Consider the following 22,418-nt stretch of genomic DNA (forward strand, 5'->3'; position numbering starts at 1 on the left):
TTTCACAGTATCAGAACCACTCACCACGCAACCCAGGAATAGGGTCTTGGAAGTCCCAGCCTCTTCCTGAGAAGCATTCTGAGCAGCTGTCAGCATCTGGGTCTTGAAATCACAGCTTTGAATGACTGAAGGTTTCAGGCGACGTGTGGGCTCAAGTGTTTGCAGCCAAAAGCATGTCAATGCTAGGCACATCAGTAGCACTTTCATTGCACAGTGTTTCTTTCAAAGCATCTTCCTGATTTCTGTGCAAAGTCACTGAGACTACAGGTGAAGTCAGAATCTACATAAGACGTAATAATTTAAAACTTCGTAACCAGTACTTCTGGTTAAAAATAAAATGTAATATCTTTTTGTTATCTCATCTTAGGGGAGGTAGGATGGTTGATGTTTTAGCTGGAAAAAGAATGTGAGAAAATCTGTATTTTATCTCATTCTTTTTTGTTTTGCACCAGCAGAAAGATTAAAATTTTCCTCTCATTCCTCACATATTTGCAGCTTCCTCAATGTCTCCATTTTTCTCATCTGCTGTCAGCTGTATTGTTAAACGTCTGAGAAGAGGTTTTGTATGCAGAAAAGACTAATTGTATCTGCTTGTGCTTAAATTAATATGCAATTATTTAAATTACAAATTTAAAAATCTAGTTTTTAATCTAAATTTAACTTAAGCACATTAGTGTTCTATTTATAAATTAATTTTTATTAAAAAAAGCATTACTTTCACACATTCTTTGATTAATGAGTGTTCAATTAATGAATAAATTAAACAGATTAAATTCCTCAAGCAATTAACCTCGTTTACCAGCTAGTTAATTAAACTTCCTGAAAGAGTTTAAATTAAATTTATACATTTTATATATTTTCCTCTCAAACATTTCAAAGGCCTGAAGGGACTTATAAGCATAAGTAAAAGTTTTCTAAGCACTTATGCAATTCTTATTAATGGAATATGTCAACTTATAAATAGGGTAAATAAAGGTTTTTTAAAAGTTTAAATAATGTCTACAAACAATTAAATTTAATATTATCTACACTAAATTTTTGTGAGTGATAGAAACCCCTAATTAACATGGCTTAAAGATAGAGTTTTATTCTTCCATATAAAAATTCCCGGCCTGGCACAGTGGCTCACGCCTCTAATCCCAACACTTCGGGAGGCCAAGGTGGGCGGATCACCTGAGGTCAGGAGTTTGAGACCAGCCTGGCCAGCATGGTGAAACCACATCTCTACTAAAAATACAAAAATTAGCCGGGCGTGGTGGCAGGCGCCTGTAGTCCCAGCTACTCAGGAGGCTGAGGCAGGAGAATGGCATGAACCCAGGAAGTGGAGCTTGAAGTGAGCCAAGATCATGCCACTGCACTCCAGCCTGGGCAACAGAGCAAGACTCCATCTCAAAAAAAAAAAAAAAAAAAATCCTGATTTGAATGGTAGACTGGATAAAGAAAATGTGGTGTATATGTACCACAGACTACTACATAGCCATAACAAAGAACGAGATCATTCATTTGCAGCAACTTGGATGGAGCTGAAAGAGTTGGAGCTGGAGGCCATTATCCTATGCAAACTAACACAGAAACAGAAAACCAAATGCCACATGTTTTCACTTACAAGTGGGAGCTAAACATCAAGTACATATGGGTACAAACAGGGGAACAATAGACTGAGAACTACTTCAGGGTGCAGGATGGGAAGAAGGTGGGGATCAAAAACTACCTATCAGGTACTATGCTTATTACCTGGGTGACAAAATAACCTGTACACACAACCTCTGTGACATACAATTTACCTATATAACAAATCTGCACATGTACCCCGAAACCAAAAATAAAAGTTAAAATAAATAAATAAATAAATAAATAAATAAATAAATAAATAAATATTCATGATTTGGAAAGGGACAGTGATTCTTTCAGCTGTCTGCCCTCCTATCCCAGTGGGATGTCATTTAGGGTGTGGGCTTCCTCATTGCCCAAAATAGCTGCTCAAGCCATCACACTCACATCCTCACATCCCCACCAGTGAGGAGGAGAAGGGGAACAAAGGGCATGCCTCTCATTTTAAGTTGCCCATGACACTTCCACCTAACTCACATTGTCCAGAATTTAGTCACCTGGAGATGAAAAAGAGGCAGGAAAATGTGGTTTTTATTCTGTGCAGGCACGCATTGGGCTAAAACCTCAGGATTCTGTTATGACAGCAAAAGGGGAGAATACATATTGGGAAATAAGTAGCATAAACCTATCACAAGTTCTCATCTGCCTTTAAATTAAAATTAAATCTAAAATTAATTTTAACTATTTTTAAAATTAGATCTAAATCATATGTAACATGTATTACCACTTCCCAGCTGCGTGACTTTTCTGTGAGACCATCTTTATCTGTAAAATGGAGACAATGATACCAACCACATGAGACTATTTTGAGAATTAAATGAGTTAATATATGCAAGGTGTTTAGGACAGTTATTGGTACTTAATAAACAGAGTTGACCCTTGCACAATGCCGGGGTTAGGGGCACCAACCCCACACACTGTCAAAAATCCATGTATAACTTTTGACTCCCCAAAACTTAACTACTAATAGCCACCTGTAGACCAGAAGCCTTATCAATTACATAATCAGTAAATTAACACAGATTTTGTATGTTATTTGTATTATATACCATATTTTTACAATACAGTAAGCTAGTGAAAAGAAAATGTCATAAAGAAAATCATAAGGAAGAGAAAACATATTTACTGTGTTGGAAGTGAATCATAAAGGTGAATCATAAAGGTCTTCACCCTCGTCATCGTCACATTGAGTAGACTGAGGAGGAGGAGAAGCCGGGGGTTGGTCTTGCTGTCTCAGGGGTGGCAGAGGCAGAAGAGGTGGAGGACATGGAAGGGAAGGCAGGAGAGGCAGGCACACTCGGGGTAACTTTTATTTTCAAAAACCCTCATATAAGTGGACTCTCGCAGTTCAAACCCGTGTTCTTCAAGGTTCGACTGTTCTACAAAAGCCTTTGCTCTGTTATGCAAAGGAAAGGAAATGAAACTCACAGGGCTTGTCTTGGAAAACCCACACCAGTGCCCAGAAACCACTGCTTCCTTTTCCAACAGCCCAGAAACCATGTCCTGACATCAATTTCAAGCCAGATTTTAGAAACGAAGACACGGTTTCTGTGCAAGGGCATGATATGACCAAGTCAGTCCTGGCACAGAAATCCTCGCTAGCTCCCTTCTGCCAGTGTGCTTGTCTGCCTTCCTGTCTTTTTCCCTTTTCTTTCCTCCTTTCTGAAATCCAGGAACCACCCCGCATGTTCACGGGCCTGATATAAAATGGTGTAGTATTTGCATATAACCTATGCACATCCTCCTATGTATACTTTAAATCAGTTCTGGATTACTTCTAATACCTAAGACAATGTAAATGCTATGTAAATTTTATATTATATTGTTTTTAAACTTTTATTATTTTATTGTTGTATTGTTATTTTATATTGTTTAAGATATTTTTAAGCTTTTAGGTACAGGAGTACATGTGCAGGTTTGTTATGCAGGTAAATTGCATGTCACGGGGGTTTGGTCTACAGATTATTTCATCATCGAGGTAATAGCATAGTACTCAATAGGTAGTTTTTCAATCCTCATCCTCCTCCAACCCTCCACCTTCAAGTAGGCTCCAGCGTCTGTTGTTCCCTCCTTTGTGTTCATGTGTACTCAGTGTTTAGCTCCCACTTACAAGTAAGAGCGTGCAGTATTTGGTTTTCTGTTTCTGTGTTAGTTCGCTTAGGATAACGTTTAAAATATTTTGGATCCACAGAACCCACGGATAAGGAGAGTTGGCTGTATAGATATGACAATGAATATTTATTTATATAAATGTGTCTTCCACCGTTGCCTTCTCTTCTGTTTAATTGGTTAAGACATTCATTGAATTACAATTACTTTTATACAATACGATTTGTCAGACAAACTTTCTTTTCATCAACGTCTATATAACTTTAAATCCCTTACCTTGGCATTTAAGAAAGCTCCCCTTCCCTGGAAATCTTTCTTCCCTCTTCTTCATTCATCAGAACAATATTTGATTCAGGTCTCTTTTACTGTGTGAAGCTCTTGGAAAGTATTAGAAAATCCACGCTACCCTTCTGTAGGCATCCTTTCTCTACAATCCTGTAGCACTTACATATGCCATTATTTGCAATCAACATGTACTAACTATTGTTGTTATTTATCTTTATCTAAACTGAAGGTAAAGACTGTTTGGACATCCTTTTATTCCCTGCCTTACTTAGCAGAAAGCCTTAGATTTGCAGCTGATGAATATTTGATAATAGAGATGAGGTTGCTATTACCACCACATAAGGGGATTTCACAATGATGTTTTTTTCTAAATATCTATGAAGCCCTGTAGGAACTACCTGCCCTAATTTCGTTCATTCGACGTGCTAACAATTTCTATAGTTCCAGCTCTGACATCACTCTTGCTTAGAGTCTAATGGGAGAGTTTCAGTCTTCAAGGACTTTCTTTACTATCATAGGAAATGACACAGTTTCTCTCCCTCCCCTTTACTCCCTTTTTTTTCTTTCTTTGAACTCAGTTTCCTTAAAAACAGTGATTTTATCATTTTACTAAAGGGCTAGAAGCCAGGGACTTCCAAGATGTAGAATGAATAATATGCTCTTTCTCCCGGAGGTCAAAATCTTCGCCGCCTGAGGTTTTATGTATTTGACTCCTGCAGACTGTCACTTCTCTTTTTAATGCCTGCTGTGTTCCAGGAGCTTTATGTACAATAAAGCCACTGCATACCTACAGTAAGCTGCAAGGTAGCTATTGTTTCCCCATTTTGTTAATGAGAGAAGTGAAGCTCGGAGGTATTCAGTAGTGTGCAGATAATCTGTCTGTACTGGCACAGTTTAAAAAGAGGCACATTCAAACCAGAGTAGCCTACTTAACTACTAGTTTCACAATAGTATGACAGTAAATTAAAATATTACAAACCCCTCCAGGGAAAGGTGCTCATTAAAAGGTTTAGATTCCTGTGGGAATATAAATCAACACATATTTACTCCCCTCTGCGTTTACTTCCTGAAATCTCTGGGCCCTCGGCGAAGCCTTTTGCTAACATATTTAGGGCTTAGGGTTTTCTCTGGGATCCCATACCCTTCTTAAGTGTCACGTCTCAGGACTCATTGGGCAGGGGGTGGCCTGGTGGCTGGCAGGTGGGACAAGCTGGGACTACACCATCCCTCCTGCTGGAGTGGAGCAGATGTTGGGGTTAGAGCCAGCTGCCGGCCTGGGAGGAAGTCTGTCTCTGCAGCACCAAGAGGTTACAACACTGGATGAGAAGAGATGGCTCAGGAAAGCTGTCAAGGTCAAGGTCAAGGTCAAGGTCATGAGATCCAAGATGCAACTATGAGGATGCCCTGTGTTTGTGGGTGCTGCTGTTTGTGGTTCTTCCCGTAGGCTGGGAACTTCACTTACGTTCTCTATAATCTTTATTTCTTTATTTCTTTCTTTATTTTTTGAGACAGAGTCTCGCTTGTGTTGCCCAGGCTGGAGTGCAGTGGCACGATCTCGGCTCACGGCAACCTCTGCATCCAGGGTTCAAGCAATTCTCCTCCCTCAGCTTCCAGAGTAGCTGGGATTACAGGTGCTCACCGCCTGTAAAAAATTAACGTCTGGTTAATTTTTGTGTGTTTTTAGTAGAGACAGGGTTTCACCATGTTGGCCAGGCCGGTCTCGAACTCCTGACCTCAAGTGATCTGCCTGCCTCAGCCTCCCGAAGTGCTGGGATTACAGGTGTGAGCCACCGTGCCAGGCTTCTCTATAATCTTTAAAAAGGGTTTCCCAAAGCACAGTCCATGAAACACAATGCTTTGAGCACAGAAAAGGCTCTGGGGTCAAATAAGTGTGAGAAACAAATGCACTGTTCCCAACCCACCAGGGAAATTAGATGACTAACGGCTCTCAAACTATGAAAATAAGCAAAAAACAAACAAACAAAAAAAACCTTGCAATCAACAAGCCATACCACAAGCAGTTAAAATATGAATATATAATGAGCAGTGTGTCATGAGAAATCCTGAGAAATCTTTATTAAAAAGAAGGAGAGGGATAAGATGGCAGCCCAAATACAGAGTGAAGAAATCATTTTTTCCTAAAAGAGAGGAAACAGAAGCAGGTTTAAATACAGAAGCAAAGCAACAGTGCGGAGGCAGAGCCTGAGGATGTCAGAAGTATACTTATACATCTGTTTCCTCAAAGAAATTGGGAGCTCCCAGTGGAATGCCAGCAGAGGCACTCAAGCAGAGGTTTTGAAATTGCAAACAGCATTTATAATTAATGGAATAGAATCCCCAAAAACCAACAAGGGTCTGAACGAAGGGAGCCTTAGGAAAGAGAGTGCACACATGCTTTCTCTGAGATAGAAGGGAAGTGGGAGATGATGAGGGAAAACATGGGAATATTTTGAATGGAAAAAAGGCTACATGCAGGAGTTGTTTGGCAGTGGAGAGAAGATTCTCATCAGCTGGACTTGATCAGTGCAGTAAGGCAGAGGCGAGGTCACCACCCACAGAGGGAGCTGGCAGCCATTCAGGGGCTGGCAGAGTGGGAAGGAGCTGAAGAAGACAGAAACCAGCTGTTGGGGCCCATATATTTTGGAGTTAACCAGAGACTCAGAAGAGGCTGGACGCAGTGACTCATCTCTATAATCCTGGCTCTTTGGGAGGCTGAGGCAGGAGGATTGCTTGAGCCTAGGAGTTCGAGACCAGCCTGGGCAACATGGTGAGAACCTGTCTCTACAAAAAACAAAAAGATACAAAAGTTAGCCAGGTGTGGTGGTGCATGCCTGCAGTCCCAGCTACTTGGGAGGCTGAGGTGGGAATATGGCTTGAGCCTAGGAGGTTGAACCTGCAATGAGCAGTGATTGTACCACTGAACTCCAGCCTGGGCAACAGAACAAGACCCTGTCTCAAAAAAAAAAAAAAAAAAAAAAAGAGTCTGGGCGCGGTGGCTCATGCCTGTAATCCCAGCACTTTGGGAAGCCAAGACGGGCAGATCACGAGGTCAGGAGATCGAGACCATCCTGGCTAACACGGTGAAACCCCATCTGTACTAAAAAAAAAAAAAAAAAATTAGCTGGGCATGGTGGCGGGTGCCTGTAGTTCCAGCTACTCAGGAGGCTGAGGCGGGAGAATGGCGTGAACCCGGGAGGCAGAGCTTGCAGTGAGCCGAGATTGTACCACTGCACTCCAGCCTGGGCGACAGAGGGAGACCCTGTCTCAAAAAAAAAAAAAGAGAGAGAGAGAAAAGAGTTTGGCTGAGTACCTGTGAGAACCCAGTGTGTGAAGTGTGGTTTATACAGTGCTGCTTTGGGGCATGGTCCTTGGAGCCAGACTAACTGGATTTGGGTTTAAATCCAAGATCCCTTCCTTTTCAAAAGGTGGTAAGAATTAAATTAGGTAATATATGTAAAACACTTGGAAGACTGCCTAGCACATTAGTAACCACTCAGCAAGTAGTAGCTATTACTATTATTGTTATTTTGTGATGGAACTAGTCATAAGAATTTTGTGATTTTTCCTAAAGAAATATGAGGTCACCCAGGACAACCAAAGGTAAGAGCATAGTCATGATATAAGGTGGGGACTGAAGGCTGGATACTAGCCCAGCAGGCGTTGTGGGAGGGCTGTTGATGGAGTCTGGTTCCTAACTAGGTAGGGCATACAGTACAGACCGTAAGAAAGGTGACACATCTGAACTTGAGCTTTTGGCTGAAGAAATGCTCAGGGTGATAACGAGACCTAAAATATTGCCATAAAAATCGTGCCTACCATGTATGCATTCATTCCATTCCTTTGACAACATTTTTTGAGCACCTATTGTGCGTCAGCCACTCTACCTGAAACTCCTTCCTCACCTGGTGCCTTTAACTTCTCAACAAGCCAATTAGGTAGGTCTTAGTAAACCAATTTTTCAGACAAAGAGATTAAATTTTAACCCAAACCAAAAAGCTAATAAATGACAAAACCAGGTTTCAAACACTGATGTGATTCTAAACTTTATGTTTTTCAGAACTGTTCTGTATTTTATCTCCATGGTGCTGAATGTTTTTGATAGGTGAAGAGGAGTGTCTTAAGAGCAGGGGCTTAGGACTTGTAAGGTCAGACTGTTAGGCCCTTTCCATGGGTGCTGAGTTCACCAAGAATAATGGGAGAGGGAAATGTGAGCCTGGTACTGAAGTCCTGGAAGAAGGTGAAGGTGTGTTGTAAAAGTGTAATAATAAGAGGAACTTCAAAGGAGACGAGGTCACAGAGGTATAAAGTAAGAGATCCCTGGTTTGCAAGAAGATCAAATGCTTGGGCCCAGTGCAGTGGCTCATGCCTGTAATCCTAGCATTTTGGGAGGCCAAGGTGGGTGGATCCCTTGAGGTCAGGAGTTCGAGACCAGCCCAGCCAACATGGTGAAACCCTGTCTCTACTAAAAATACAAAAATTAGCCAAGCGTGCCTGTAATTCCACCTATTCAGGAGGCTGAGGCAGGAGAATCACTTGAACCCTGGAAGTGGAGGTTGCAGTGAGCTGAGATTGCACCTCTGCACCCCAGCCTGGGCGACAGAGCAAGAGTCTGACTCAAAAAAAAAAAAAAAAAAAAAAGGAAGATCAAATGCCTGCTCGTTACTGCTGAGTGGGGAATGAGTAGAAGAAGGCATGTCCTTCATTGTCGGTCTTTGAGCCTCTGTGGGAAAGCCAGGTGTTCTGTTCAGGTGAGAGACGAAAGGAGTAGATGTGGCAGAAGAAGCTGAGGTTGGAAGAGCATCCCAGAACACCATATCAGAGGCCAGGAGATGGGTGGACAGAGGGCTGGGGTGGAAGAAGGACTAGGTTTCCAGAGTTAGCAAGAGAAGTGAGGAGGCTGAGAGGCAGGCTAGAAGGGCAAGGTAGAAGCCAGTCAGGAGAGCACTGCACGCCTAGAATCTTGTGAGAGGGGGTTATGGGCACTGCATTCCAAGTAAAATGTCATAAAGGGAAAGTCCAACTGCACACTTACTTGCCTTGGTGTTTACCACTCAAATGGTTCCTCTCTGCCTTTGGTGCTGAGGAAAGGAGGCTCTGGCACCACTGGAACAGGAAAACTTGACTGTTGCTAGTCTATTCCATTGAACTCATAGATATTCGGGATTACCAAATTGGGAAGAGCAAAGCTATCTCCAGGTATATACTATTTCACAGTGTACCATCTCATTATGACCTTGTCAGGAGCCTATAGTGACATCAAATCCCTGATTATTAGTACCATGGCTTTGACAAATTTCTGAGATCCCAAATTGTCCAGGTAGCAGGAACCAAGAGGGTAATCTGGGTGGTCAGGCCTGGAGAAATCCCCTCACAGTGTAAGTTAGCAATTTCAACAGCTGTCTTTTAAAATAGTTGATTGTTCCTTGTAACTGAAACTGATGCTTCTCTAAATGTGTAATTTTAAAGGTTTTTATAGGATATGGGGGAAGGAGGAGGGATTCACTCCAGTTGTACCAAACAATCCTAGAAAGCCAATGGGGTAAACATACAGGAACGAAGACATGGGGTGCAGGGAGAAGAGGGAGTCTATTTTAAAAGGTCTAGAGTATGAGTAACTCCCAACCTTCATATGTGTATGAATTACCTGAAATCTTGCTAAAAGGCAGACATTGGTTCAATGAGTCTGGGTGGGATCTAGTATCTGCACTAGGTTGGACAACTTGCATCAAGCTCCCAGGAAGCTCTGAGGCTGCTGGCCTGCAGACCACACTTTGAGCACTAAGGACTTGCACTATGTCACTAGTCAAAAGTTAGCTTCAAAAGATGGATTGTTTTTGAGGTAAGATGGCTGTTAGCCAACCCATTAAGATGCACTGGGCATTGATTTTATGTATAATAGTAGGATGATTACAAAACTTATAGTCAGAATTTGCAGGTTTCCCTGCTGATTCTATCATTTTCTAGCAATAAAACTTTGGACAAGTCCCAGGTCATCTCTGTGTTTCAGTTTCTTCCTCTGATAAAATAGAGGTAACAAGATCTGCCATGGTTGGCTAACCACAGGGTAATCGTGAGGCTTAGAGGAAACAACTTAGTGAAAGTGCCTTATGAACTGATAGTGCTGCACGTGTGTAAGCATTATTTTTATTACTGTGTTATTTGAAGTTAAGCATTACTAATGGCTCCCATTTCCACTGCTTTTATTTTAATAGATAGATCGATAACATTGGCAAGTGTTTGCTATTTACCTGATGCCATGTTAAGCACAATTTTACTCCTCACATCTCTAATAATATTAGTATTACTATTGTTAGCCCCATTCTACAGAGGAAAAAGTGAGGCCCCCAGACAATAAGATAAGGGCCAGCTGTGAAGTGTTGATGCTGGATTATGAACTCAGCTTGATTCTCCAGAGTTTAAGCTCTTATTTACTGCATTCAACTGATGGATTGTAGCAAACACCCAACATCACAGAAGAAGGTGATAGTCTAGAACAGGGATTGGCATGCTTCTTCTGTAAAGGGCAAGATAGTAAACATTTAGCCTTTCTATGCCAAATGATTTCTCTTGCAACCATTCAATTCTCTCATTGCAGTGCAAAAGCAGTCATAGACGATTTGTAAAGGAATGGGCGTGGCTGTGTTGCAATAAAATGTCATTTCTAGAAACAGGTGGCAGACTGGATTTGGCCTGCAGGCCATAGTTTGATGACTGTTGCTCTAGAAAATTCTGAGTTGTCCAATATGACAGTCGTTGGGCATCTGTGGCTGTAAATTCAGTTCCTCAGTTGCACTGGCCACATTTCAAGTACTCAATAGAAACGTGTGGCTAGTAGCTACTGTATCAAACAGTGTAGAGAACATTTTCATCAACACAGGAAGTTCTATTGGAGAGCCCTGGTCTAGATCATCTTTGGAGGTGGGAGGTGGGGAAAATCTTTTTATCAGTAGCTATGAGGACATGGAAGCTCTGAGTCCTGGCTTTACTTCTTATATCTGACTCTAAGTAAATCACATCATCTCCCATAGGCTCCATTAATACACACATAAAATGGGGATAATACCCTCTGTACCATATTGTTGTGAGAATTGAATGAGAAAATATGTGAAAGGTACTTTGTTAGGGGCTGCACAGACATAAGCCATTGTTAGGATTCTAATTGTTATGTAAAATGTGAGAGAATGTATGGAGGCAGAATTTGGGTAGGTGCCTGAATTGACAATGTTTTCTTTGAAATCACTCTTGGGGGAGACATTGAGATGATAGAGAGTTATCAGAATAAGGGAATTTTATTATTTTTATGGTATTCTATTTTTTGGACCATAAAAACAGTAAACAAGGCAAATCTCAGTGTCTGTTCACCTTTCAGAGCTTGGAATTGCCTTTGTAATGCTTAACACCCTCAGGAAACGGACAAAACTGTCCAGATAGGGGCTGTGATGAACTTGGCAGGCAATAGTGACCTTCCTGAGGGAAATTAAAGGTTTATTTTTTGTCACATTCAAAGTTAAAAAGGATGGCGCCATGACACATCAAAGGTTCTAGTTCTTTCCTGATGCTTCTCTTTCACAGGGGCCCCTTTTATACCACACAGGTCAAGAACAAAACTCAATTCTGCCACAGAATGATCGACCAAGCCCTTGTCTGTGCAAATGGTTTTAACATCTCTGTGATTCCCAGGGCCTCCCTTCTCCCTGATTCTTCCCCCCTGTTGCTAGTCCCTGCGGTAAATCACCCTTACAGAAAAATGCCTTCTCTTCCCATGAGTCTGTCATCCCCTCTTGTCCCTCAGTGTGCTGGGAGCCAGGCTACCCTCTAGTTCTAGGCCAATCTACTGCTATCACTCACTTGAATATACAGAAGAGAAGGTTTCTTCCTGTTTAGCCTGGACACACCCTCCTGATTTCTGCCTATAACTAGGAGTTATGTTTTGCATCTATCCTTTCCCTACAGCTTTTTCTATGAGCCTATCTCACGTCTCTACCTTCTTTCCTGTTTCCTTTCCGTTATTTTTCACACTACTTAAGTACTCCAACAATTCACTCCTCTGCTCTCCAGCAAACACTCACCTATCAGACTGGAATGAAGGTGCCTGTTCTTACACACAGCTGATGCCAGTGTATATTAGTTAAACCTTTAGGAAAGCAATTTGGAAATATTTGTCTAAATCCTTAAAAATCTGGTCAAACTCCTTTGAACCAGTAATTCCACCTCTAAGGAAGTATTTAACTAATTAGACATGCACTGAAAATTACTAAACAAAGATAATCATTATTGCATTATTTATACTACTAAGCAGTTAGAAATAACCTTAGTTGTCAACAATGGGAAAAGAATAAAACAAACACCAAATCTACAAGCAGAAATAAAATGTACTAAAATATTAACAGTGGTTAAGTCTGGATATCTCTGGGGTTATCTCTGGTTCTCTCTGAAGTACCAATGATTTTACTTTCTTCTTTTTGCCCTTTTTACTTTTACAATATGCATATTATTATATAATCAGAAAGAGATTAAAAAAATGAAAGTTCCCATTCTTCCAGGCTGGTTATTATATATTCCTCTGTAGTATTCTTCTTCGAGCATTCAAAACGCACATTTACCAGCCAAGAGGTGTGATCTTGGAGATAGCCACACAGGTCTTTCTCATATATACTTGAGAAGAGAAATCTAAGAGCTTGTTTTGAGGTCCTTTACGATGAACAGCGAGTTTGAAAGGGGAGGAATTAAAGCCAAATGCCCTGAGGAAGAAGTCTGGTGTCAGCGAAGAGGATGTGGTTGCCATTTCTGCCATAAAATCCCTCTTGTCGTCATTATTGTCCTACAGTGCCGAAGAAATGGCTCTCACGCCCACAAATCTAAGTAATGAGATGTCTCTGCAGATGACGATGGACTGCCAGGAACAACAGTTGACTGAGAAAAACAATGGCTTTTTCCAAAAGTTCAATGTGACTAAAGGTGCAATGCAGGAGTAAGTCAGAACTGAGCTTGCAGAAGCAGTTTCTAGGGTCCCAACTGCAGACATTCTTGGGCCAGCAGTATGCAAATGATGAGATTTCCAGGTTCAGAGTCTAGGTTGACAGTCTTCGCTATAATTTATCTAATTTTAATCTCATGAATATTTACTGTAGTAGGCCTTATGAGAAGCTAAAGGGGCCCACAGTCATAAACTGGGCAGATACAGATACCCATTAAAAAAAGTTGTTCAGACTCTAATCTCAATTTGGGAAAATATGTGGATTGTTTTATGGCTTCATTATCTTCACTTGCTAAAGATCTAAGCCATTTAAAATACTTTCTGGCATAGAGGGAGGACAAACAGCGGTATAAACACATATATACATTTGCTAGTACATGTTTAAAATGCATACTAGTTTAGCTATGATTAACACCTTTTTAACTAGGAAAACATTTTTAAGGTAAAAGATTTTCCAAGAATCCCTCATATGGCAAGAAAGCTATTATGATATCAAAGATATTCTTAAATGCATTTATAATTTATTGAAGATAGTAGCATACGCATTTGTAAACTTTGGGCAGTTTTTCATATAAGTTTTTTCATATAAGCAATATTTATTCATTCTATCTAAATCTGTATAGATTCCAGGATCCCTTTCTAAGCAGATTACACGTGAAGTGACTCAATACCCCCTCAACCCTGACAACACCTCCACCCTCTGGGTTCAAATCCCATAGACTTGGAACTACTTTTATAGACACATATCACATATTTATTGTGACCCATTCGAAAGCATACGAGAGGGAACATAGAGGCTCTCCAGCAAAATATTAATAAGTGTGGTACTAATTAATTAAGCAAAATGTTAAACAGTATGGTAGGGAATGGGCAAAGACTATCAACACACTTATTTTAGAAAAGGAAATACAAATGAGTTTTATACACATAGGCAAAGATACTCAACCTCACACATAAAATGAGACTAACACTAAATGAGATACCAGTTTAAACATACCAAGTTGGCAAGGATCAAAAACTTTAATAGCACATGGATTTAGACAAGGAGTGGGAAACAGGCACATTTTTGCTGGGAGTGAAAATTGATTCAACCTCTTTAAAGCATACTTTGGTAAAAATCTATCAAAATTTAGAATATACGTATCTATTGACCTAGAAGTTCTACTTTTCGGGTTTTCCAATAGATATGCTATACACATACACAACAACAACATGTAGATGTGTAAGGATATTCATTCCAGCATTGTTTGTGATAGCAAATGACTGGAAACATTCTATCTGTTAATAAAAAAACTGATTGGAAAATTATTTTACAGCCCCACGATGGAATACCATATTGCCATTTTAAAAACGAAGCAGCTCTGTATGTGCTAATATGAAATGGACTCCAAAATAGGTTATTAAATAAGAAATTCAAAGTGCTTTGAGGTATACACAGAATGGAGTGTATAAATATCCTCCCACATATGTTTTAAAGGGTCTATTCTGTATAATATATATACACGCATACATGCATACATAAACATCTCTGCTTATTTATGCATAGCATCTCTGTTGAAAATAAAGAAGCTAGTAAACATTGTGAGGAGGACAGCTGGGGGGTGGAGATCAAGAGGGCACTGTAGACCTACTCCTCTCTGTCCATTTAAACCATATAATGTTTTTAAACTCCACTTTTTAAAACAGGATATTAATTTACTTATTTGTTGATTTTGCACCCTCATTTATACATACATACGCACAGAACTGCAATTACTTTGGAATTTGGAATCTCACTGGTAAATAATTTATGGATTCAGCCAATTATTATTTATCCAGCTCCTCTATTTCTACTTGTGAGATATATATACTATGTGAGGTGTTATTCACACAGAAAGAACTCAGTACAAGGATAGCAGGTGCTCCCTGCGGCTGGGAAAGATCTCAATGTTCTCCCTTTAGAAAGGAGTAGGGCAGGCCCAAGCTCTGGCCCAAAGGCATAATAACAGCCTCTGTTTGGATTGTGTGGCTTGCAGTTTGCTAAAGGAAATTATCAAAGTGGACCACATCTTAGACAGATCAGATGATGAGGATGACATTTCCTCCGAAAACCCTCAAACTGACTTCCTTCACAAGGTAGACACTGAAAAATGGGTAAGAGAGACACTTAAATGACACAGTAGGTTGAAGAGAAGAACTTCACACCACATATCTCAAAGTGGTAAGAAAATATCTGAGGGTTTCCTTCTAATTGGCGCAGAACTTCAAAGCTTGAAATCAGGAGGGAGGCAGGGGATATGGCATTGTTCCCACTGGATGCTGCTGTTACCACACGAGGGACTTACTAGCCTTCCCATGCAAAAATAAAAAAAAAAAAAGTGAATTATATGTTATTTTTGTCCTCTGGAATTTATGAAATAACTGTGACATTTCTCACCTTCGAGCAAATCACAATATGACCAAATCAGCATATGACCATACCCCCTCCTCACAGATTATCTTCCAGTAGACTTCAGCTATTCACCCCTAATGCAGCCTCCAGGAGAGAATCCTTCTTCAAGCTTCTGGGACTCCAGGCCTTCAGTGGCTTGTAGCTACGTAACTCCTGGTCTCTTGTCTTCATCCTCACATGGTCTTGTCTTTGTCTGTGTCTTATCCTCTTCTGTCTCTCATTAGGATGTTTGTCATTGGATTTAGGAACCCATTCAAGTAATCTGAGACAATCTTATATCAAGATTCTTAGTTACATCTGCAAAGACTCTTTTTCCAAATAAGAATATGCATGGGGTCCTAGTTCTGTATTAGGACATGGGCATTCCTTGTTTGGGGCCACCACTTAACTCTCTATACTCTATGACCTTGGGCAAGTCACTAAATACAAATGGCCACATGAGAATGAAAATAAATAATGCACATGAAACTAATTTGTAAAGAGTTACATGAATGTTATTTATCTCTATTGACTTGGCCAGTAGTTTACACAGACATTTAAAGAAGAAACTGATCTATTCTCCCTCCTCCAAACTTTTCTCCTTCCAGTTTAAAAATAGTTCTGTGAAACACAGGAAATTCAGATCAAACTCCTTCAAAGGACAGAAGAAACATTTCATAAATAGTTACTAAAGAAGTGTTCAAGGATAAATCATGTCGATTTTTGCATGCAGAGACTTGAAATAGCAGAACATGTCTTGGATGCTTTTGTAGAACAAGGCAAAGAATACAGAAACAAAAAAGTAAATTGTATTGATCAAACTCATAGAGCAGGCATTTTGCCCCAAACTCTTTTTGATATGAAACAATTTAAATAAAAGGTCAACTTAGAATTATGTAATGATTAACCATATTCCTACACCTGTATTTAAAAATCTTTCACATTTGTCACATTGGCTTTATCTTTGTGTATATAAATAGATGAATCTTTCTGAACCACTTAAAAGTAGGTCAAAGACAGCATGATATCTCATTCCTGTTTACTTCAGAAAGCATCTCTAAAAATAAAACTTTCTCCTACAAAATACTGTTATCACATCTGGGAAAATTAGCATTAATATAATAATCTCAATTCTCTCAATATTCTAATTTCTTTAATTGTCCCCCAAATGTCTTTTACAGCCATATTTTTTAAACCAGCATCCCAAAAAGATCTATGCGATATGTTTGGTTTTCATATCTCTTTAGACTCTCTTAATATAGAATAGTCCTGCCACCTTTTCTTTTTTATGACATTGATTTTTTTTAAGAGACCAGAACAGTCATCTAATTTGAGCGGAGTTTTGGAGTCCATGGTCAGATGGAATTTGATTACTTATCAGGACTGAAAAGAGCTCTCCATGTGGACACTGATTCTCTCCATGCCCCTGCCTCAGCCTTCCTCTGTAGACAGAGCAGAAGGGCATGTCTGCTTAGCTTACAGATGCATCAGAAAGCTCCAGTCTCAGAGAGGACTATGTGCTTGACCCCAGCAAAGGGGGATTGGGTAGGGCTGGAAGAACCATGACATCTTGTAGTAACCTTTTGTTCTGCTTTGCTTCCATCATCATCTTTACCAGGATATGTTGGAGCTAGAGGCTGAGCATGACCAGGACCTGAGTAAACAGGATAAGCAAGAAACAGATGTTGATGAGGACCCTCAAGCATCTACATCTCTGCAGTTTGCAAAGAGGAACCTCCTTGAATTGTAAGTCTTGACACATGCAAGACAGGGCATTTAATAATGTGTGGAGGGGAAAATAAAATTTAAGCAGATAACTTAGGGAAAGTCTGGAAGATTTAAAATCCATACATGTCTTGAACCATAAAGCAGTCCTGTGCATAGGTAACTACCTACATGATCTAGCAATAATGTGGAGTAAGGACATTTTAGGGATGTAGACAGAGCATGGGAAAAAAGAAAACAGCAAACTCTTCTTTGAGGCCTGAAATTAATATATATTTAAACCTTCTCAGATAATTTTCTAGATAGGAAAACCATAATTATCATTAAGAGTATGTTGTTAAGCCCTTGTGGATCTTTTCCCTATTGTATACTTCTCCTCCCCCTTAACCACTATCTTAATATCAATACTTAGCATTCATTCCACACAGTGAAATTAAAAATATATCTTTTTTTATTAAACATAAAATATGCTTTGTTTTATAGAGTCTTTAAAGATCTGTAAAGTGGATATCAAATAAATACCCAAACTTCTTTTCTTGAGGCCTGTGTGCCCACCTGGCCCATTTTGGTGACAAGGAAGACTAAACAGATCAACTCGCTATTCAAAGGAAGAGCGTTTCAGGCTATATGAGTTGTTTCTCATTTTCTGCTTTGAAAATGATCACCATAACATTTCCGCAGGTGTCTGAAGGGCATGTTCCTCAAGCTAAACTACTGGAACACAAAGATAGGTCTCCAGGTGAAGGAACTTGGAGCTGATTACATAGACAGAACGGAGAAAATTGACAATATTATTAAAAAAATAAATGTAACAGAAAACACAGTGAAGAGGTAATTGTAGGGTGTTGGGGTTGGTCATAAAATAGCAGAAGGTTTCATAGCTTTAAAAACTTAGGAAACTTTGGGCTTAAGATGATAAAGTCTTTAGGCCATAGGTATACTTTCTTGGATGAAATATCTGTTTATCTTTTGCTCATTTGAAAAATTGGGTTGCTGGGTTGTTATTTATGGGATGGTTTGTTCTTGCTTTTCTAGTTCCTTGAGGTGCATTGCTGGATTGTTTATTTGAAATCTTTCTACTTTTTTGATGTGGGTGTTTATTGCTGTAAACTTCCCTCTTTGTCGGGCTTTTGATGTCTCTGATAAATTGTGGTAGGTTGTTTGTTTTCATTTGTCTCAAGCAATTTTAATTTCTTCCCTAATTTCTTCCTTGACCCAATGGTCATTCAGGAACATGTTGTTTAATTTCCATGCATTTCTATATTTTCCAAAGTTCCTCTTGGTATTGATTTCTAGTTTTATTCCAGTGTAATCTGAGAAGATACTTGATATGATTTCAATGTTTTAAAATTTGTTAAGACTTGTATTGTGGCCTAACATATGGTCTATCCCAGAGAATGTCCCACGTGCTGATGAGAAGAAGGTGTATTCTGCAGCTGTTGCATTAAATGTTCTGTAAATGTCTGTTAGATCCATTTAGTCCAAAGTGCAGTTTAAATCCAATGTTTCTTTGTTAATTTTTTGCCTAGATGATATGTTCAATGCTGTGAGTCTGGCATTAAAGCCCCCACTGTTATTGTATTGAAGTCTGTCTCTCCCTTTAGATCTAGTAGTATTTGCTTTATATATCTGGGTGCTCCAGTGTTGGATGCATATGTATTTAGAATTGTTATATCCTCTTGTTAAATTGATCCTTTTATCATTATATAATACCCTCCTTTGTCTTTTTTTATAGTTTTTGACTTAAAGTCTAAGTGTAGCCACTCCTGCTTGCTTTTGATTTCTATTTGCATGAAATATTTTTTCAATTTCTTCACTTTCAGTCTACATGTGTCTTTACAGTGAAGTGAGTTTCTTTTAGGCAGCATATAATTGGGTCATTTAAAAAACCAATCAACCACTGTATATCTTTTAAATGGGTAATGTAATCCATTTATATTCAAGGTTATTATTGATAAGTAAGGACTTATTCCTGTCATTTTGCTAATTGCTTTCTGGTTGTTTTGTATATTCTTATTTCTTTCTCTCTTATTGTTTATAATTGCATTTTGATGGTTTTCTGTAGTGGTAATGTTTGACTTTTGTCTCTTTCGCATTTGTATACCTATTCTATCAGTGAATTTGATACTTTTGTGAGTTTTCATGTTTGTAGATTTTGTTCTTTCATTTCCAGATGTAGGATTTCTTTAAGCATTTCTTCTGGTGATAAATTATCTCACTTTTTCCTGGTCTGGGAACAACTTTGTTTCTCTTTCATTTTTTGAAAGATAGTTTTGCTGGGTATAGTATTCTTGACTGTCAGTTTTTTTTTTTTTTTTTTTTTCTCTCAGCACTTTGAATATATCATCCCATTCTCTCCTTGCCTGTAAGGTTTCTGCTGAGAAACCTGCTGTTAGTCTGATGGGGATTCCCTTATATATGACTAGACACTTTTCTTTTGCTGTTTTTAGAATTCTCTCTTTGTCTTTGATTTTCACAGTTTGCCTGTCATGAGCCTTGGAGAAGACTTTTTTGATACAAATCTATTTGGGGTTGTTTGTGTTTTCTGTATTTGAATGTCTATCTCTTGCAAGACTTTGGAAGTTTTTAGCTATTATTTCATTAAATTTTTTTTAATGCTTTTGCCCACTTATTCTCTCTCTGGAACTCCTAATATCCAAATATTTGGTTTCCTTTTGGTGTCCCATATGTCAGGTAGGGCTTTCTTCATTCTTTTTTATTCTTTTTCTTTTTTTGGCTGATTGGGTTATTTCAAAACACCTGTCTTCAAAGTTTAGAAATGTTTTCTTCTGCTTGATCTAGTCTATTATTTAAGCTCTTTATTATGTTTTTATTTCATTCATTGAATTCTTCAGTCTTAGAATTTCTGTTTGACTCAGATCATGAATTGTTTTGTTGACTTCTTTGTATTGCCTACCTGTGTTCTCTTATATCTCACTGACTTTCTTTTTTTTTAAATACAATATTTTCAAATGACAGATTCCAGTACCTGGAAACAAAAGATTCTATTTATTTTTATTTTTATTTATAATTATTATACTTTAAGTTTTAGGGTACATGTGCACAATGCGCAGGTTTGTTACATATGTATACATGTGCCATGCTGGTGCGCTACACCCATTAACTCGTCATTTAGCACTAGGTATGTCTCCTAAAGCTATCCCTCCCCCCTCCCCCCACCCCACAACAGTCCCCAGAGTGTGATGTTCCCCTTCCTGTGTCCATGTGTTCTCATTGTTCAATTCTCACCTATGAGTGAGAATATGCGGTGTTTGGTTTTTTGTTCTTGTGATAGTTTACTGAGAATGATGATTTCCAATTTCATGCATGTCCCTAGAAAGGACATGAACTCATCATTTTTTATGGCTGCACAGTATTCCATGGTGTATATGTGCCACATTTTCTTAATCCAGTCCATCATGGTTGGACATCTGGGTTGGTTCCAAGTCTTTGCTATTGTGAATAGTGCCGCAATAAACATACGTGTGCATGTGTCTTTATAGCAGCATGATTTATAGTCCTTTGGGTATATACCCAGTAATGGGATGGCTGGTCAAATGGTATTTCTAGTTCTAGATCCCTGAGGGATCGCCACACTGACTTCCACGATGGTTGAACTAGTTTACAGTCCCACCAACAGTGTAAAAGTGTTCCTATTTCTCCACATCCTCTCCAGCACCTGTTGTTTCCTGACTTTTTAATGATCGCCATTCTAACTGGTGTGAGATGGTATCTCATTGTGGTTTTGATTTGCATTTCTCTGATGGCCAGTGATGGTGAGCATTTTTTCATGTGTTTTTTGGCTGCATAAATGTCTTCTTTTGAGAAGTGTCTGTTCATGTCCTTCGCCCACTTTTTGATGGGGTTGTTTGTTTTTTTCTTGTAAATTTGTTTGAGTTCATTGTAGATTCTGGATATTAGCCCTTTGTCAGATGACTAGGTTGCGAAAATTTTCTCCCATTTTGTAGGTTGCTTGTTCGTTCTGATGGTAGTTTCTTTTGCTGTGCAGAAGCTCTTTAGTTTAATTAGATCCCATTTGTCAATTTTGGCTTTTGTTGCCATTGCTGTTGGTGTTTTAGACATGAAGTCCTTGCCCATGCCTATGTCCTGAATGGTAATGCCTAGGTTTTCTTCTAGGGTTTTTATGGTTTTAGGTCTAACATTTAAGTCTTTAATCCATCTTGAATTGATTTTTCTATAAGGTGTAAGGAAGGGATCCAGTTTCAGCTTTCTCCATATGGCTAGACAGTTTTCCCAGTACCATTTATTAAATAGGGAATCCTTTCCCCATTGTTTGTTTTCGTCAGGTTTGTCAAAGATCAGATAGTTGTACATATGCGGCGTTATTTCTGAGGGCTGTGTTCTGTTCCATTGATCTATATCTCTGTTTTGGTACCAGTACCATGCTGTTTTGGTTACTGTAGCCTTGTAGTATAGTTTGAAGTCAGGTAGAGTGATGCCTCCAGCTTTGTTCTTTTGGCTTAGGATTGACTTGGCGATACGGGCTCTTTTTTGGTTCCATATGAACTTTAAAGTAGTTTTTTCCAATTCTGTGAAGAAAGTCATTGGTAGCTTGATGGGGATGGCATTGAATCTGTAAATTACCTTGGGCAGTATGGCCATTTTCATGATATTGATTCTTCCTACCCATGAGCATGGAATGAATGTTCTTCCATTTGTTTGTATCCTGTTTTATTTCATTGAGCAGTGGTTTGTAGTTCTCCTTGAAGAGGTCCTTCACGTCCCTTGTAAGTTGGATTCCTAGGTATTTTATTCTCTTTGAAGCAACTGTGAATGGGAGTTCACTCGCGATTTGGCTCTCTGTTTGTCTGTTATTGGTGTATAAGAATGCTTGTGATTTTTGTACATTGATTTTGTATCCTGAGACTTTGCTGAAGTTGCTTATCAGCTTAAGGAGATTTTGGGCTGAGACAATGGGGTTTTCTAGATATACAATCATGTCATGTGCAAACAGGGACAATTTGACTTCCTCTTTTCCTAATTGAATATCCTTTATTTCCTTCTCCTGCATGATTGCCCTGGCCAGAACTTCCAACACTATGTTGAATAGGAGTGGTGAGAGAGGGCATCCCTGTCTTGTGCCAGTTTTCAAAGGGAATGCTTCCAGTTTTTGCCCATTCAGTATGATATTGGCTGTGGCTTTGTCATAGATAGCTCTTATTATTTTGAGATACGTCCCATCAATATCTAATTTATTGAGAGTTTTTAGCATGAAGGTTGCTGAATTTTGTCAAAGGCCTTTTCTGCATCTGTTGAGATAATCATGTGGTTTTTGTCTTT

The 22,418-nt window shown here is 39.1% G+C and overlaps 1 protein-coding gene and 1 long non-coding RNA gene across 3 annotated transcripts in view; one reads left to right on the forward strand and one right to left on the reverse strand.

Annotated features, from left to right (window-relative positions):
- LOC129049090 (uncharacterized) overlaps positions 1 to 9,222 on the reverse strand; it is a 40,795-nt gene extending 31,573 nt beyond the window's left edge. For both annotated transcript variants that reach the window (XR_008511873.1, XR_008511872.1), the window contains exons 1-2: positions 9,038 to 9,222; positions 5,468 to 5,647 (exon numbers count right to left, since the gene is read on the reverse strand). This is a non-coding gene — a long non-coding RNA (uncharacterized LOC129049090). The remainder of the gene's footprint in view (positions 1 to 5,467; positions 5,648 to 9,037) is intronic.
- Positions 9,223 to 12,838: 3,616 nt separating this feature from the next.
- The window catches only part of SMCO2 (single-pass membrane protein with coiled-coil domains 2), a 38,340-nt gene continuing 28,760 nt past the window's right edge, over positions 12,839 to 22,418 (forward strand). The window contains 4 exon segments of the mRNA XM_024257278.2: positions 12,839 to 12,976; positions 14,998 to 15,097; positions 17,011 to 17,138; positions 17,799 to 17,948. Coding sequence (XP_024113046.2) covers positions 12,843 to 12,976; positions 14,998 to 15,097; positions 17,011 to 17,138; positions 17,799 to 17,948 — 512 coding nt within the window. The 5' untranslated portion in view covers positions 12,839 to 12,842.

This window comes from Pongo abelii, chromosome 10 (genome assembly GCF_028885655.2).
Source record: "Pongo abelii isolate AG06213 chromosome 10, NHGRI_mPonAbe1-v2.0_pri, whole genome shotgun sequence".
NCBI lineage: Eukaryota > Metazoa > Chordata > Mammalia > Primates > Hominidae > Pongo > Pongo abelii.